The sequence below is a fragment of the Myotis brandtii genome, unplaced genomic scaffold (genome assembly GCF_000412655.1).
Source record: "Myotis brandtii unplaced genomic scaffold, ASM41265v1 scaffold131, whole genome shotgun sequence".
Lineage (NCBI taxonomy): Eukaryota > Metazoa > Chordata > Mammalia > Chiroptera > Vespertilionidae > Myotis > Myotis brandtii.
The window spans coordinates 4,930,590-4,949,685 of NW_005354632.1; the positions used below are offsets into that span (position 1 = coordinate 4,930,590).

Genomic DNA, 19,096 nt, shown 5'->3' on the forward strand with positions numbered 1-19,096 from the left:
TTTTTTTTTAAATATTTCTTTATTGATTTCAGAGAGGAAGGGAGAGACTGAGAGAGAGATAGAAACATCAATGATGAGAGAGAATCAGTGATTGGCTGCCTCCTTCACGTTCCCTACTGGGGATCGAGCCCGCAACCCAGGCATGTGCCCTTGGCCGGAATCGAACCTGGTACCCTTCATTCCACAGGCTGACGCTCTATCCACTGAGCCAAACTGGCTAGGGCCTGTTAAGTTTTTTAAAAATCACTCAGACTTTTCTCCCAGTGATTAAAAAAAACTGTTCCTCAGAATCCTAAACTTCCTTTTTAAAAAATTTTTTTTTTTTTCAGATGTAGTCCCTTATTCAATCTGGGCCGTCACAAAGACAGACAGAAAGTGCAGGGATATTTTTCTTTCACATCCCAGTGCAACTAAACGTCCTTTGAAGAGACATCAGGGATGTTACCTCTGGGCCAACAGCTGGCTGGGGGATGGTGGGATTCTCCTTTCACCCCTGATTTAGTCAGAATAATTCCCAGAGGCAGTCTGTGCAACAGTTTAAAGCTTGGTCTCTGTGTTCAGATTGCCTCAATTCTAATTCTAGCTCTGCCTCTTACATGCTGAGTAATTTGGGGCAAATTGCTTAACCTCTTTGTGTCTCAACTTCCTCATCTGTAAAATAGTATCTGCCTTAGAATACTACTTCATAGGATTGTTTTGAGGATTAAGTGAGTTAAATCATTTAAAGGTTTGTAACAGTACCAGGCATATAGTAGTTACGTGGTAAATGTCAACTTAAATTATCTGTTTTATATTTTCGGGATTTATATAAAACTAGAGGCCCGGTGCATAAAATTCACACATGGGTAGGATCCCTAGGCCTGGCCGGTGAAGGTGATCAGGGCGGATCAGGGCGGATCAGGGCCTTCCAGCTGCTGGCTGGGGACACTTTTTGCTCTGTGCCGCCCCCGGGTGGTCAGTGCACATCATAGTGAACGATCGAACTCCTGGTCTCCCGGTCAAACTCCTGAGGGGACACTTTACATATTAGCCTTTTATATATATAGATTTCTTTTAAAAGAAGAGTTTTTGGTAAATTTGAAAACACTGTACTATACATATCATGTCACATGTTTCAAAGTCCAGACTCCATAAACCAAGGATCATAACTATTTTCATTCATTCAACTTTTTAAAGTACCCATTGTGTGCTGAAAGCTTTTCCAGCTAAGACCATTATTTTTTTTTTTTTAATTAAATCTTTATTGTTCAGGTTACATTTGTTCCTCTTTTTTTTCCCCCCAGTCCTCATCCATAGGTGCACGATTTTTGTCCAGTTTCTTCCCGCATCTCCCATTCCCCTTTCCCCGCCAAGAATAGTCAGTCCATTCCCTTTCTATGTCCCTGATTCATTATAATCACCAGTTCATTCTGTACATCAGATTATTTATTCACTTGATTCTTAGATTCACTTGTTGATAGATGCATGTTTGTTGTTCACAATTTGTATCTTTACCTTTTTCTTCTTCCTCTTCTTAAAGGATACCTTTCAGCATTTCGTATAATACTGGTTTAGTGGTGATGAACTCCTTTAGCTTTTCCTTATCTGTGAAGCTCTTTATCTGACCTTCAATTCTGAATGATAGCTTTGCTGGATAAAGTAATCTTGGTTGTAGGTTCTTGGTATTCATCACTTTGAATATTTCTTGCCATTCCCTTCTGGCCTGCAAAGTTTCTGTTGAGAAATCAGCTGACAGTCGTATGGGTATTCCCTTGTAGGTAATTGAGTCTCTTTCTCTTGCTGCTTTTAAGATTCTCTCTTTGTCTTTTGCTCTTGGCATTTTAATTATGATGTGTCTTGGTGTGGTCCTCTTTGGATTCCTTTTGTTTGGGGTTCTCTGCGCTTCTTGGACCTGTAAGTCCATTTCTTTCACCAGGTGGGGGAAGTTTTCTGCCATTATTTCTTCAAATAGGTTTTCAATATCTTGCTGTCTCTCATCTTCTGGCACCCCTATTATTCTGATGTTTGTACGCTTGAAGCTGTCCCAGAGGCTCCTTACACTATCTTCGTATTTTCGGATTCTTTTTTCATTTTGCTTTTCCGGTTGGGTGTTTTTTGCTTCTTCGCATTTCAAATCTTTGGCTTGATTCTTGGGCTCCTCTGGTCTGCTATTGGGTGTAATATTCTTTATTTCAGACCGTGTATGCTTAATTTCTAGTTGTTTCTTTATCATAGCATCGAGGGTCTCATTAGTTTTCGTGAGTCTCTCCTCAAGTTTATTGGCAGCTTCTAGCACATTTTTGCAAGCCCTCAAAATTGCGTTTTTTAGCTCTATATCGTCCATTTCTGTCATGTTTTTTTGTCTCCGCATTTTTTATGCTTTCTTGGTGCACCCCCTAGTGGTCTTTGTGCGCAGTCTTGTTCTAGTTGAGCCTTGGTTGTTGTAGTTAATACTAGAGGGATTTGACCACCAGGCCGACTGGCTGTGTCTAAGACCATTATTGATGCCTCTTCTCCATAGGAATTTCCAACAGACTGGAGCAAGGAAAGGTGGGGACGTGTTTTAGAGAAAAGCAATTTGGCATGTAATTGGTATAAATACATATTGAGTGACTGAACTAGGTTTGGCTTTAGGAACTACACAGATCTCACTCAGTCTGCTGTTAAGGTAGCAATACTAATTCATACAAATAAAGACAGAAAACCTGTGACTGACTTTTACTAAGAAGTAAGATATTAACATCAAATGTATGCAATGGGAAGAGAATAAGGATAAATGCTCGTTTTCTTGGGAATTGCCGCATAGTTTGGGGGCGTGAGTTTTTTAAAGGAGTTCCAGATTGATTCAGGATTGAGGCAGAAGATCACGTGCTCTCCTTGGATCAGTTTGAAGACTTTCTGGGAGTGGACAGAAGTGTTCTCTATATAGTAGGGGTGGGGAACCTTCCTTCTGCCAGGGCCATGTGGATATTTATAACATCATTCACGGGCCTTTCAAAATGATCAACTTAAAAATTAGCCTGCTATATTTGGTCAAACATTTAATTAGCTCACCCCTAATGCCTTGGCAGGGCCAGACCAAATGACCCTGCAGGCCTTATACAGTCCACAGGCCGGACATTCCCCACCCCTGCTATATGGGCTTCATTCCTTGAAAAGCTGTTAATGTACCAAAAATAAAAAAACGAAAAACAACTACAGATCATGTGGGAAAGGAGAATAATGATGGCGTGCACATCTTGTAGCCATTTGAACTAGATGTCAAGGAACTTGGGGTTGGTGTCTCTTTGCTTATTTTTTCTGATAAATTTTTAATACTTTTTTTTCCTTAACTATAGGGGTGTGAATACTTTTTCTCCTGAAGGAAGATTATTTCAAGTGGAATATGCCATTGAGGCTATCAAGGTATAGTATCAAATGGCATAGATTTTGAAATTTCATGGCAATGTAATGCTTTGCTGGCAGACCATTTAGAGTAAATGTGTTTTCTCTATTCCTTTAGAAATGTTCTTTATCTCCCTTTAACCATCATTATTAACCATTTTAATAACAATTTCAATCCCATTCCTAAAATCTATTTTAACTTTTTGAATAGATCACTGCTTCATAATCATGTAAGTAACCTTTTCTCAGAGGCTTGGAGGGATATGTTTGTGTTGAGAATCTTGGCTATGAAGAGGGGGGTATAGAAGTCCAGAGTCAGCACCTGGGAGATATTTTTAACAAATCATTTAACTGATCACCTGTATTATTGGTAAGATTGTAAATTTATATTAGATTGAACAAGAGATGTGTTCTGTAACCTAGTAACAAAATCGAATAGGTCAAACCCAGTATTCGAAAAGTTAGTTAGAAAATAAGCTGAAGTTCTCATGTAGGAACTATATTTGTTGGGCTGTGGATGGTCTAAATTCTGATTTAGGTTGTCCACGATAAGGTCCAGGCATCGGTATTTGTAAGAACTCCCCGTGATTCTAATGTCCAGCAAGGGTTGAGAATCACCGGTCTAGTCCAGCCCTTCACTTTGTGCTTTAGTCACCTCTATATCCCTACAAACAGCTTCTGTTTGTATAGTCTAGCAACAGAATATTTTCTCACTATATAAATCATTCTGTTTGAAAATAGTTTGTGGTATTTAGAAATTTATCCTTGTATTGAATCAAAAGTCTAACTTCCTGACGTTTCTTTTAATTGGTTCTAATTTTGCTCTTGAACCACACAGGATGTTTAAACCTCTTCCATAAGACATTTCCTCACATGATTGAAGAGAGCTAGTGTGTTTCCTTTCAAGCTACCTCTTCTAGAAAGAGTGTGTTGGTGGAAACGGTTGTCTGAGAATCTGGAAAAGGGGGGTTCTGATTAGTTAGAGACGTACAAGTGAAGGAGGAAGCATTTCGATAGGTAGTGGGACAGAAAATGATGGGCCAGCTTCAGTGCCTGTTTCTGTATCTGATCATCTTAGCCCTATATTGAAACCATACATTACTATGAAGTACGAAGACTATCAGAATTCCAAGCTGTGGCATTTATTTTGAGCCTCAGCTAAGACAACAGTTCTGCCCAGATGTGCAAAACTGAGTAAGCCTCAGTTTTGGAGGTTCTCCTTTAAGCTCCTTCCCGCTAGTAATTTCTAGATTAGTTAGCGATAATGAGATGGTATCTGATCTCCCTGGCCCTAGGTTGAGATAGGATAGATATAGTGATGTGGCCCTTAATGGATGTAATTTAACCTTTGTGAAATTCAGGCTCTTTGGTATTTAAATTAGCCTGGCTGTTGCCTTGACAACTTATGAGTAGCTGATGAGAAAGTAGTTTGATAACTGTAAGGGTTTAGTAGTATGAAAGGAGCTGGAGAAATGACTAAAAATGGCTGACAAGTAGAAATGATCACTTGGAGGTACTCTACGGATGGCATGGGTGAGACATAGCTAACAGGAATGGGGGAATGCTTTTAGAGTAGGTTTCTTGGGGGAAGGAGTGGAAATCTATGTCAGTGTCAAAATTATTGTATTACACTGAGTACCCGGACATTGGTTACTTGTATTCTAATGAGTTACATTAAACACTACAAAGAGTCAGTTTAGATCAGCGGTTCTCAACCTGTGGATCGCGACCCCTTTGGGGGTCGAACGACCCTTTCACAGGGGTCGCCTAAGACCATCAGAAAACACATATGTAATTACCTATTGTTTTTGTGATTAATCACTATGCTTTAATTATGTTCAATTTGTAACAATGAAAATACATTCTGCATATCAGATATTTACATTACGATTCATAACAGTAGCAAAATTACAGTTATGAAGTAGCAACGAAAATAATTTTATGGTTGGGGGTCACCACAACATTACGATTAACAGTAGCAAAATTACAGTTATGAAGTAGCAACGAAAATAATTTTATGGTTGGGGGTCACCACAACATGAGGAACTGTATTAAAGGGTCGCGGCATTAGGAAGGTTGAGAACCACTGGTTTAGATGTTCCCTCTTTTCTCCCTCTCCCCAGTCCCCACCAAGGGGGTGGGGAATGAAGTTTAGGCAGAATTGTAATATAGAAATATCTGGAGGCAATTGTAAGTGTACAAAAGAAAACCATCTTGATTTTGATATATTTTATAAAATAGCCTGTTCATGGGGCATGGTAAGCATGTTATGCAGAATGATTCATGGAATTCTTTGGAATCCTTTGCAATAACAGGCTCCCAGAGTCTGTGCTCACACGGGCAGTCCCTGCTTTGTAGATCTAACAAAAGAAAATGGTAATTCAGGGGAGAGGACACATAGTCTTGGAAGGCTTTATGCATGGTGGGTGGATTTGGATAGGCAGGGAGACAGCGTGAGCAGAGGTGCAAGGGTAGGGGATAACACAGCATGAGAAAATGGCTTGGGCTATACTTGAGGGATTTTGTTGGAAAATAATGAGTAATAAAGTTGGAAGAGAAAAGGGGTTAGGTTTTGAGGGCTCTGGAAGCTTATTTGAATTTGATGTTACAGGCAATATAGGGAGATATTAGATCTTCAGAGAAGCAGTGTGATAAAAATAGCATTTTACTGGATCTGTCAGGCCATAACAGGAAAGATAGGTAGGGGGAGAGAAATTAGAGATGGGAGACTGAGTAGGAGGCAGTTGAAGTAAGATAGGCAAGTAAGAATAATTAACATTTGTTGCTCGTTTATTATGTGCTAGGTTTCATTTTAAGCATTTTAATGTATTAATTTACCTTCCTCGATGTATTGTTATTATCTCCATTTTGCAGACAAAGAAACTGAGACAGAAGGGTAGGTAACTAGGAGGGTGGCATGGAGATGGAGAGATGAAATTAAGCTATATTGTGGACTGCTAGTGACCTCGAAAAATTAATATTTTTACCTTGGTGGTGGTATTTCTTTTTTCTTTTTTTAAAGTAAATTATTTTTCTGGAGGTCACATAAATTTGAGGAATATCCCCTTTTAGAACAGATCAAGATAGCAAAGGTGAGAAGAAACCAGGTCCAGAGAAAAGAGTTTTATTACTTCCTTGCCCACTATGTATAGAACTTTAGGATCTGCCCATCTCCAAAATATTGGCATTCGAGTTGATCATTTTTCAGATATTTTCAAGACCTTATTGAACTTCCCCTTGAGAATTCTGTAAATCCATGCTCTTGCCATCAATAGGAGCAACATTACTGACTTAGGGGGCTCCTTTTATGTGTACCAGCTATGGCTGATTGAAGGTCTGCCTTGTGAAGATCTACAGAAAGATTCCTGGTGAGTATGTGAGACTGTTCTTCGCCCAGGACATGTTAACCATAATACGTTTCTCTTTAGCTTGGTTCTACAGCCATTGGGATCCAGACATCAGAGGGGGTGTGCCTAGCTGTGGAGAAGAGAATTACCTCCCCACTCATGGAGCCAAGCAGCATTGAGAAAATTGTAGAGATTGATGCTCACATAGGTAAGGAGCAGGGGAAAGCTGCTCTGTAGGATCTGGCCTGGGTTAATTAGTCTTCTTTGATGTTCCAGGGGAGGTTCATTAGATGAAGGTCTTATTCCCTTGTTAGCGGTCGATTTCCAGGCAGTGGGCCAGGAATATAGGAGTAGGAAGCAATTGTAGCGCCCACTTGCTCCCAGAAGTTCCTTTCTGCCTCACATTCAGACTGCAAATGTGATGGTTGTTGAAATACTGAAGGTTGAATCATAGGCCAACTCCCTGTGATGGCTGGGTCTTCATTGATGTACAACATTAGCTCAGGTAGGAGGCCACCAGGAGCCGAGAATTCTGATGAAGCAGAGGATGGTGTAGGAAGCTAGGGTGTTCACTAAGAAGAGAGGAATGCTAAGGATCTTCATGACTAAGGTTCAGAGAGTATAAGAATAATAGACTTTGACCAGATCAGTCCTCTGCCTCAGTTTTCAGATTTATCTCTTCACTCCTTATCTCCCCCTACTTCCCTCCTTTCTTTCTGTTTCTGTTATAATTCCCCTTCCTTAGCTTCGGCATCATTATAGTGAGTAATTCTACTTATTTATAGCATGGCATTTTAGTTGGCTGTCTAAATTTTCTTAACCTATCTAGTTATCTAATGAAACAATGGTAAAATAATTAGGTAAAATAATTAATTGCTGGCAGGCATCAGAACCAAATGGCGTGACAACTCGGGGAGCTTGACATTCTCTTTCATAGATACAGAAGCTGAGATTCCGTCTTTTAAGATTAGAACATTGTGACAACTTTATCCCAGGGCACCTGTCTTTTGTAGGTAGTCAGTGTCACTTCAGTCAACAGATTGAGAGCCATCCATTGTGCTAGTCACCAGGGATACAGAGAGGAATGAGACATGGTCCTTGTGTTCTAGAAGCACACAGTCTACTCCTGGGCCTGGTCATGCAAATAAATAAGTAAATGCAGTTAAGGGCCCTAGGTATTAGGAAAGGCTGTTTATGTGCTCAGGAGGGGGACAAAGGAGGAAATAATTAGTTTTGCTGAGGCCAGTGGTGGTGGGACTTTCAAAAAAGGATTCCATAAAGGTGATGCGTGAGCTGAGTTGATTCTACAAGATAAGGAAGTTTTACCAAGTGAACAAATGCCTGCTATAGCAGAGCATTCTAGTTAGAGGGAATAGAAATGAGCAGAGCCTTGTGTAAAATAAAAATGCCCTGGCACAGCAGTTTGATATGACTGGGAGGTGGATGGGCTGTCGCTAGCAATGAGTCTGGGATCCGCGGCGGAAGTCCTTCTTACCATGCGAATGAGCTTCAACTTGATCCTTTTGCTTTAATGGGAAAGGCTTTAAGCCCTGAGGTAATACTCCGGTAGGGTTTTAGAAAGACCATTCTGGTAACAATATTGAAGGTAGAGTGAAGGGGGCTGACACTGGAGGCAGGGAGAGCAGGTAAGAAATTATTTTTAATCTAAAAAGAGATGAGGGCTTTAACCAAGGCCGTGGCCAGAGAACGCAGAGGTAAGGGCTAATGCCAGACGGGTTAATCACATAGAGCAGTGGTTCTCAACCTTCTGGCCCTTTAAATACAGTTCCTCATGTTGTGACCCAACCATAAAATTATTTTTGTTGCTACTTCATAACTGTAATGTTGCTACTGTTATGAATCATAATGTAAATACCTGATATGCAGGATGGTCTTAGGCGACCCCTGTGAAAGGGTCGTTCGACCGCCAAAGGGGTTGAGAACCGCTGACATAGAGATTGGTAGAATTTGAAATCTGATTGGTTGTGGAGGCCAAGGAAGCAGATGGAGTCTGATTTGAGTCTGTGGTACATCCAAGTAGATATATTAAGGGAGACATTTGGCTTTATGGGTCTGAAACATGGGAGTGAGACCTGGGCTGGAGATTTGGATTTGAGTCATGGCATGTAAAGTAACAGCCATAAGCTCATTATCTTGGAGCATTAGGCAAACTTCCCTCCACTATGCTAGTTGGCTTGGGTTTGGCCAGGGAAATGAAAAGGGTTTTTCATTTGATTTTATTCTAGGGTCTTTCATTGAAGCCCACAGTAAGATGGCTATTTGTTTCCTTATTTCTCTTGGAGTGTTGGTGTTTGCTTAGTTTGAAAGTGCATCATGGTCTACAAAGAGTGCTAAGGGGAAGCTTACAGATGTAATATGTGGAAATTCATGTTTGATTAGCTCTTCTTCTCTGTCTTCTACCTTACCAGCTGGACTTCTGTGCCATTGTGGATGGTTTTTTATTTGTTTGTAATATAATTATACTTGGCGTTCAGAGCAGATAATTTCCCATCTGCTCTCGTGGGTATATTGCTGTGAGGTTGCTGAATGGCGCCATGGTTCCACTCCAGAATTTCTGTATTTCCTGAGTGGATGAAAGAGTTCTACAAGGATTGGCCACTGGGTCACTGTTGCTTTTACATTACAGGTTGTGCCATGAGTGGGCTAATTGCTGATGCTAAGACTTTAATTGATAAAGCCAGAGTGGAGACACAGGTAAAATTAGCATCATCTCTTATTTTTACTGTGGTGCTTGAGTTCCTGTCTAGTGATGCTATAGCTGTGTGGGCTGTATCGCAGGTATCTGTGTGAATACCAGATAGAGCTCCTGGGCGTGATTTGGGTAGAATCCCTAGTCACAGCTTTCAGAGGCTTGGAGTCTAGCCACCCAACCATCACAGCTGTAGGGAAGCCCTGGTAAATGGTGCTGACAGTCTCTTGCTTCCTTTTGGTTTGCCTTCTATAAAGCAGGCATCACACTGCATTCTGTTCCCTAATTGACTTTCTGTGGGAGCACCATAGCAGGAGGTAAGCACAGCTAAAGGACATTCTCCCCCCAGCTGCCTTTGCTGCTGGGCTTGCACATAGCAGCTCTCCTGTGGTGAGTAATGAGAGGTACCAGGTGACAAATGCTGGTGAGGAACACTGATTTTTTTTTTTTTTTTTAACTGAGCACCTGCTGCCTGGAGAGCAGACTAGGAAGAAAACAATATGTGATGGGGAAAATTTTTTGCACTTATTTGCAAGTTTGCTGTCAGTAATGTGAGAATAATCTCAACACCGACAGAACGATAAGATAGGCAAAGTGACACTCAGCTATTGCATTCACTTTGTGAAAAGACTAAACTTGGTGCTGTGAGGGGTTAACTGTTTTTCTAGGGAACAGTGCTTCAGTCCAGCATTACTTGGAATCCTTCTGGTAAAAGTTTGTCTCCAGAGCTATTTCTCTTCCTCTCATCTTGTCCCAAGCGTTTGAGTTCAGTGTTAAGGAAAACACCCTGAAGCTTCAGTTTCCAAGCGCAGTTCAAGGGGGGGCAAGAGGGGCATGTGTAGTGGGCTGGGGGAGGGGGGGCGCTTAACTGCCCTGCTTGTTTGGAAGGTAGACCATGCTTTGCTCCTCTTCCAGAACCATTGGTTCACCTACAATGAGACAATGACGGTGGAGAGTGTGACCCAGGCTGTGTCCAATCTGGCTCTGCAGTTTGGAGAGGAAGATGCAGATCCGGGTGCCATGGTGAGTGTGAAGCTGTGTTAGGTTTTCTTGCTGTTCTGTGGGACCAATTATCTTAATACCTTTTTTTTTTTTTTCCGGTTCTAGTCTCGTCCCTTTGGCGTAGCACTGTTATTTGGAGGAGTTGATGAGAAAGGACCTCAGCTGTAAGAACCATTTTGCCATATTTTTCCTGCTTCTTTTTTGGGGGAATTATTTTAATTTGGGGTGGAGACTGGTAGTTTAAATCAACTGAGAAAATGATTGTAGAGTTATAAAAAGTGAAGGGCTTTTAACTCTAAAATTCAGTGGTCCTGTGCTGCTTATACAAAGACAGATTTGGGGATCCTCTGGAGAACTCCCCACTGGATCCAGTGCTAATGCTTTGTTACTGTAGCCAGAGGGTGGGCTTTGGAGCTTTGCTTGGGAATTTTGACCCAATCCTTGTCCTCAGATATTAAGATAGGCACACCCGAGTGCCAAATTTACATACACGATACTATACTTCCTTCTGAGTCCCCCTTTTAAAGAGGCTCTTAGTATTCTTAAACACTTTTTAAAAGATTTGGTTTCTCCAGGCATAGAACATTTTTTGATCTGTGCCTCCATATTTCGGTGGAATTTTCTTACTGCAGGCCAAGCATTTATATTTTTTAGGACATGTTTGTTACATAAAATGCCACCACTCTGCACTGACTGGTTTGGCTCAGTGGATAGAGCGTCAGCCTGTGGACTGAAGGGTCAAGGGCATGTACCTTGGTTGCGGGCACATCCCCAGTGGGGGGTGTGCAGGAGGCAGCTAATTGATGTCTCTCTCTCATCAGTGTTTCTAACTCTCTATCCCTCTCCCTTCCTCTCTGTAAAAAATCAATAAAATATATGTATTTTTTAAAATGCCACCACTCCTAAGCATTTTAATCCTCTTCTTTTGGGGCATTTTGCAGGTTTCATATGGACCCATCTGGGACCTTTGTACAGTGTGATGCTCGAGCAATTGGCTCTGCTTCAGAGGGTGCCCAGAGCTCCTTGCAAGAAGTTTACCACAAGGTAACTAAGCAATCTCACTTGTGGTGTGTACCACGTCTATACTGATAACGATTCTCACTTTTATTATTTTTAAACCAAGATGTAACTTACATACAATAAAGTGTAGAGACTGAGATTTCTGACAGTTGTACATACCCTTGTCTGCACCGCATAGGTACAGAAACTTCTGTCACCACCAGGGTGCTTGTCTCCTCTCCAGTCCATCTCCCTCCCTCCCTTGCAGTCACACTCACTACTATAGTTTTGTTGGTTCTTGTACTATTTATGAATGAAATCATGCAATTTGTATTTTTGTGTCTGCCTTTTTTTGTTCAACATGCTGTTTTTGATCCATTCATGTTTTTGCACACATCAGTAGTTTCTCCTTATTGCTGAGTGGACGGCATAGATGGGTACAATTTGTTTATCCTTGCTCTTCACAGCTCCACCTAACAGGTTATACTTCCTAGTCTGCCTCTTGAAGCAAGTGGGCATTTGGTACTTTTTATCTTTGTGGGAGGGGAAGACTTAGTAACTTGTTGTGGTTGAAGGCTGCCATACTCATCATTCAGTGGTTCATACAGGGATCCCTGCTCATATCAACCCCTAATAGTATTATTGGTTTTACGTTTGCAGGAAATAGGGTACAAAAGGTAATACAAAAGAGCAGATTTTCTAAACCATTGAGCTAGATTATTTAGGAATTATTATTCATAGGATATCACCAATATTATCTTGCTTCTAAATTAAAAGAAGAAAACTAGAGAAGGATAGTCCTTTCTCCTTCAAAGATGAAAGTTGGTGACTTTATTCTGGTTCAAAATAAGACATTTTCTCTGAGTAGATATATTCTACTTATTTACCACTTACTTGAATTCCGGAGAAACTTGTAATGCGCTGTACTTATTGATGTTTGATTTGTTAATAGTTGCTAAATCATTTCTTCAGGGAGGCATGGGGGACTCTGAAGGAAGGAGGGATTATGTACAATTAATGGCTACTCTTCCTACTCTCTTTGTTTCAAGTCTATGACTCTGAAAGAAGCCATCAAGTCCTCACTCATCATCCTCAAACAAGTAATGGAGGAGAAGCTGAATGCAACTAACATAGAGGTACCTTTTTCGGTTTTACTGGTTTTTTTTTGTTCAGTATCTTAGCTTCTGTTGCTGAAGATTAAATAGATCAAGAAAATAACAGTTTTGTATGCTCAGGTCTTAAGGAGTCACTGATATCTTTTGAATAAGCAATTTTAGTAAAGCAGTAATGGTAGAAGCCAGAAGTCGATGAGTTACAGAGTGAAAGGGAGCTAATGAAATGGACCAAACAAGATCTGCTGATTCCTCAAGACATATTGACAGCAGAGGGTAGCATTAAAGAAAAGGACTTCTGTCTCTTTAAGGATGGGGAAAGACTTGAAAATACTTTGGACTGAGAAGAAACTAGTAGGTAGAGAAATATTAAATAAAAACAGAGGTTAGATAGTGATGGAAAAGTTCTGGAAGAGGGAAGGCATGGTACACATGAAGGAGTTGGTTCCGAAAAGTAGAAATCATTCAGCATTGTATGTATTAAAGACCCATTCTATGCCATGTACAATGATAGATACCAGGGATACAGACACAGAAAATCCAATTCCCGTGCAAGTTGTATACTGTGTAGTGGAGAGGACATACAGATAATAACAGCTTGAGGTGACAGCAGTAGAATGGATTGTCGCAAGAGCATATAACTTAACACTGGGGCATTGGGCAAGTTCCTAAAAGAGGTGATGCCTGGAGAAAGGACGAGAAGGGTATTCCAGGAAGAGGGAACAGCCATGTGCAAAGGCCTTAAGATCCTATATAATAAAAGCCTAATATGTTAAGTGTCTGGTCGTCTGGTCATCTAGTCATCCATTCAACCGATCAAAGTGCAATATGCTAATGATATGCTAAGACCCCTCAACCGCTCGCTATGATGTGCACTGACCACCAGAGGGCAGACAGTGGACCGGTTGACCAGTCACTATGATGTGCATTGACCACCAGGGGGCAGACGCTCCAACCAGTAGGTTAGCTTGCTGCTGGGGTCCGGCTGATCGGGACTGAGTGAGAAGGGCTGGACATGCCCTGGAGCCCTCCCCGGCTGGCCAACCTCCTGTGTCCCTCCCTGGCCTTGATTGTGCACCGGTGGGGTCCCTTGGCCTGGCCTGCACCCTCTCGCAATCCAGAAATGCCCTCAGGAGATGTCAGAGAGCTGGTTTTGGCCCGATCCTGCTCAACACAGGAGCCGCCCCCTCATGGTCAGTGCTGATTATTACTAATAAGTCACAATTGAATTCCTGTCATCAATATATATAAAAGTCTAAGCGACCTTCCGACCAGTAGCCATGATGCGCACTGACCACCAGGGGGCAGGCGCTCAATGCAGGAGCTGCTGAGCTGTGGTGACTTGGCAGCTGTGTTCTTGGGTGATGCACCCGGAACCAGAGAGGAGAGAGCCTGATTCTGGGGTGCTTCACCAGAGAACCACCCTCTCGCAATCTGGGACCCCTTGGGGCATATTGGAGAGCTGGTTTCTCCCCGATTCCTGCAGGCCAGGCCAAGGGACCCCACCAGGGCACGAATCTGTGCACTGGGCCTCTAGTTGTTAATAAAATCTTTTCATGCCCAGCCCTCTTTAAAAAACAAAACATTTTTGTTAAGTTGCCATATGGACAATTTTAAAGAGAATACCTAACAATGATAGTTAACAATTAGATATTTGGTGCTTATTATAATGTTCTAGGCCAGCCGTGGGCAAACTACGGCCCACGGGCCGTTTGAAATGAATAAAACTAAAAAAAAAAAAAGACAGTACCCTTTTATGTAATGATGTTTACTTTGAATTTATATTAGTTCACACAAACACTCCATCCATGCTTTTGTTCCGGCCCTCCGGTCCAGTTTAAGAACCCATTGTGGCCCTCGACTCAAAAAGTTTGCCCACCCCTGTTCTAGGCACTGTTCTAAGCACTTTGCATATATTAACACTTTTTTCCCCATGGATTTTTTAAAAAAATGTTTTTATTGATTTTAGAGAGAAAAGGGGGGGGAGGAGAGAGAAACATCAATGTAAAAGAAACATTGATCAGTTGCCTCCCATATGTGCCCTGACCAGGGACCGAAACCCTAACCTGGGTATGTGTCCTGACCAGGAATTGAAATGACCACCTTACGGTAATTGGGACGACACTCAACCAACTGAACTACACTGGCAGACTATTAACTTTTAATCGTCATAATTATTCCATGAAGTAGGTGCTATTATTATCCCCATTTTACCGATGAAAATTGAGGCACAAAGTGGCCAAGTCACCCGAGGTCACATACACAAACTCAACTTGCATGTGTATAAATATGCTTTTCTAAAGGAATCTTTAACAGAAAAATATACTGACTCCATGTACGTGGCTGCTGCTTTTGTGATCCTTGTTGAAGTAATTTCAAGAAGTGACAATGACACCAGGCGTTTGGTTAACTTAGATGTGTGGGTTAACCTCAAAATAGAAAATTTGGTCAATGAGAATTTTTATTTTGGAGTCAGAACTATTTTCGGAAGCTGCTGCCGGAAAGGATATCCCTGGGACAGCAGATCCCTGCGGTCCTAGTGACCAGCTGCATCCCCAGCACATCAGCAGGCTGGCCGAGTCCCGCTTATTAACCCTTCACTGTTTTCTTTCCAGCTAGCCACTGTGCAGCCTGGCCAGAATTTCCACATGTTCACAAAGGAAGAACTTGAAGAGGTCATCAAGGATATTTAAGGAATGTGATCCTCAGAGCTTCTCTGGGACAATTTCAGTTCTCCTGGTTGCCCTTAACTTTTATTTCCAACTTCTAGTCCTTGGAAAATCTGCAGCGTATGTGCTTTTTTTTATGATGTCTGTACATAAAGGCAGTTCCAAAATAAAGAAAAACTTAAATATTTGTTAATAGAGTATTCTCTTCTAATGCAGTCTTTTGTTCACAATGCTTATGTTAGGGGTCAAAAATGATAGTGGTATTCATATCCCTATCCTCTCAGAACATCTATTCACAACGGAGTAACTGTATCATGAGTCCTTGGGTGCTGGCAATGAACTCAAAACTAATCCAGATCCTCCCAGTGGTTTAAGGTATTAATACCACTGTACACCCATCGGTCCTGTAGTTAATCTTAAGTAAATAGGTATTTTTTGCTGCTTTCCTTATATGAAGGAGATGCTACTAATTGACCATCAAAAGAACATGTTTTGAGGTCCTCCCCAAACACTGATGGGTTGGGGTAAGCCAGCAACAGTGTTGTACCAGTTCTGGTATCTTTTTTATTTTATTGATTTTTACAGAGAGGAAGGGAGAGGGATAGAGAGTTAGAAACATCGATGAGAGAGAAACATCAATCAGCTGCCTCCAGCACACCCCCTACTGGGGATGTGCCCGCAACCAAGGTACATGCCCTTGACTGGAATTGACCCTAAGCCCCTTCAGCCCGCAGGCCGATGCTCTATCCACTGAGCCAAACTGGTTAGGGCAGTTCTGGTATCTTAACAGACAATTGGGAATTTTTATACATATATCCTATATAATAAAAGCCTAATATGCTAAGTGTCTGGTCGGCTGTTCAACCAACCAAAGCATAATATGCTAATGATATGCTAAGGCCTATCAACTGCTTGCTATGATGTGCACTGACCACTGGGGGCAGACTTTCCGACTGGTAGGTTAGCTTGCTGCTGGGGTCTGGACTTAGCGAGACAGGCCGGACACGCCCTGAAGCCCTCCTATAGCCCCTCCCTGACTAGCCAACCTCCCACGTCTCTCCCCACCCTGGTCATGCACCAGTGGGGAACCTCAGCCTGGCCTGCGCCCTCTCACAATCCAGGACCCCTTGGGGATGTTGGAGAGCTGGTTTCTGCCTAATCCCACAGGCCCAGCCAAGGGACCCCACTGGTGCACAAATTTGTGCACCGGGCCTCTAGTATATATATAAAGTTAAGGACTATAGAAGAATTGAGTTAAAAAATAAAGTGAAATAAAATGGAAAAGAAAAAAAAAAGAATTGAATTCATGATCTTGGCCTCACTAGCAATCAATTAGAAATCAGGAAGAGAATGATATAATTGAGAATTAGTTTATATTGTACTTTGGAATGTACTATGAACTTCCCCCAGTAGAGCTGCCGTTATATGAGACTGAGATTATTTAAAGAACTGATCTGTGGGGGCCTCAAAAATGGCCATATGAAGTAGATGTTATCATACTTAACAGATGAAGAATCTAAGGCTGTGTGACTGGAAAGAAAATTAAGCTGTTGGGAATTGATTTGAACTCAGATTTTCTGGTTTTAAATAATCAACTCTTGATTTTACAACACCGGGTCCCTTGTAGCCTAGACATCTGCTCAGTTGTAGGGAAATCTCATCTGCTCAGTTGTAGGGAAATGGACTTGCACTACCCAGAACATGTGGAAATGGACAAAACATGCGTTAGGGAGAAGTGAAAGTTGTGCCTCTGGGTCGTAAGTATTATGTAGGGGGAAGGAATACTAAGGAATAGCTCTCAGCGTGTCTCTTAGCTTCAGCCTGCAGTGCCTGAACAGGATATTTGACAACTACTGAAAATAAATTTCACACCCTTTATCATTCTAATAGTAGAATTCTTGAAATAATAGAATTGTAGCATTCTTGAAAGAGATACAACTTAGGGTTTTTGTAGAATTTTTAAATGTTCTACAAGGTTTCTTGTGTCCAATTTACAAAGAAATTATCTTACTAGTACTAGGAAAAGTAATGGTTTTGTGATACTTAACTGCTTTCTATTCATCTTTCTGCGATAAAGTTTGTCTGGAAGAAACTTTGCATATATTAGTCCTGCAAATCAGGTAAGATTTTATGTGCAGTATTTCACAAAGGTGATCTGACAGGGCAACTTTTGTATTTAGTGCCCGTGTCGGACTGAAATACTAAAACAATATTCACTCATTTTCTCAGTGCTGCATACAAGGTACCATGTCCCTAGCAGCTGATAAGTTTTGAGGAAGGAACTATATGTTCTGGAAGCATATAATGATAACTAAAAGCTATATATTAAAAAGTGAAGGTATAGATAGTTGCAACAACTTAATATTTAGAGTTAAACAGTGTAAGTGTATTTAGTGATTTCTCCAGGAGATGGCATCGTTGAGTTGGCTTTTTTCTTCTCAGACTGTAAGACAATAGACCATTCATCTTTGTGTCACTAAACAAAGAAATACTCTTGTATAGCCCCTCTTCTCCCCACAGCTAATCACATGCTACTGAAACCCACTGTCTTGTGATCTACTCCATAGTTGTCATAGATTAAAAAATAATCAGTATTTGAAAAATAATGTGACACATGATCGTGGATGGAAAGGAACACGTTCACGTTTTCAGCGCTCTTTGTCATTTCAGTAGTTGAGAACCTGGAAGATATTCTAGTGATTTCCCATCCTGCTCAGATGTCATTAAAAAATATTTTTCAATTCTTTCGTCTTACTATGGTTGTTCTGGGAAAAAAATGTAAATTTGTAAATCTCTGTTCTCAATGTGACTAGAAGGATTTTACTGTAAACTTTGGGTTGGGTGCAGTGCTCCATTTTGTTCTGCAATGAATAGATTCTCATTTGGGTTTACCTCCAGTTTATAGTTAAAAGTAATTTTCAGCAGCTTTCTCTATCTGGGGTAACGTCTTGCATACTTGGTATCTATTTGCTGCCTTTTTTGACCAACTTCTAGCAACCATTCTGAAGAGATGCAATCAGTTAAGGTTAAGATTCAGAACTGGTTTTACCTGGACTGCACGTTCTAGAAGTTATGTGTGCAGTTCCTGCAATAAAGGGGCCGCATAAGGGTTGTGTTTTACTTCTCGTGGGCGGGGTGCTAACTCAGGGCACATCATATACTGAAAAACCAAAGCTGTGCAAACTCCGCAGGGTTCGGCGCTTTGGCAGAGATACTAGTAAATGTGCATCTAGGGACCGATCGTCCTGCCCACCTTGACCTGCCCCTAAAGTTTAAGCTACTTTCTACCTCCAGGTAAGCCAGTAAGCAGCCGCACCTTTGGCCTAACTCCGTGCAGAAGAGGAAGGTAAGCGTGAGGCCATGCGTGGTGGAGGTATTCAAGTTCGCATGCGTCACGAAGGCCCGATTCCATCTTCTCCCGAGGCGTTAGCCCACACAATTGGCATTCACCTTGGCGGCCTGGCTGCTTCGGCAGACAATGCTTAAAACCTGAAGCCCGGTTCGCGACCAAACCCCGTTTTCCAGCTGAGCCAGCTCAGGGATTCCCTGGGGAGATTTCCCGGCGCTGCCACAACCCAAAGAATTTTGGGGGTGTTTCTGGGGGAGAGGCGACTAACCCAGCCCAACTCGAGGGAGCCGCGAGGGGTCGGGCGTCACGGAGCGTGGAGCCCGGGGGTAGGGGAGAAGCTGCTACCGACTCTGGAAGTTGGGCCGGAGACGCGGGCGAGGCGCGGGATGACCTCAGCAGTCTCTGCCACGTTCCAGCCAATCAGTCCCGCATCTTGGCATCCGAATCCAGGACCCCCGAGGCCGGAGGCGACGCGAGCCAATGAGGAGCGCGCAGGGGAAGAAGGACAGGCGGGCGGCCTATGGGCGGAGCGGCCCGGCTGCGCG

General features: G+C 42.0%; 1 protein-coding gene across 1 annotated transcript; it reads left to right on the top strand.

Annotated features, from left to right (window-relative positions):
• The first annotated feature begins 3,306 nt into the window (after positions 1-3,306).
• Positions 3,307-15,395, top strand: PSMA5 (proteasome subunit alpha 5). Its single transcript, XM_005860058.2, has 8 exons — positions 3,307-3,384; positions 6,792-6,918; positions 9,358-9,425; positions 10,336-10,443; positions 10,528-10,586; positions 11,364-11,466; positions 12,471-12,557; positions 15,149-15,395. Exons 2-8 carry the CDS (start codon positions 6,870-6,872, stop codon positions 15,224-15,226), a joined length of 552 nt encoding a protein of 183 aa, XP_005860120.1. The 5' UTR covers positions 3,307-3,384; positions 6,792-6,869; the 3' UTR covers positions 15,227-15,395.
• The last annotated feature ends 3,701 nt before the right edge of the window (positions 15,396-19,096 follow it).

What these genes read in the sequence shown, in the direction of transcription:
- PSMA5 (XM_005860058.2), top strand. Translation starts at nt 6,870, where the DNA reads ATGGAGCCAAGCAGCATTGAGAAAATTGTAGAGATTGATGCTCACATA. An exon ending in AGAGATTGATGCTCACATAG is followed by an intron (nt 6,919 to 9,357) that starts GTAAGGAGCAGG and finishes TTTACATTACAG; the next exon opens with GTTGTGCCATGAGTGGGCTA. An exon ending in ATGCAGATCCGGGTGCCATG is followed by an intron (nt 10,444 to 10,527) that starts GTGAGTGTGAAG and finishes TTCCGGTTCTAG; the next exon opens with TCTCGTCCCTTTGGCGTAGC.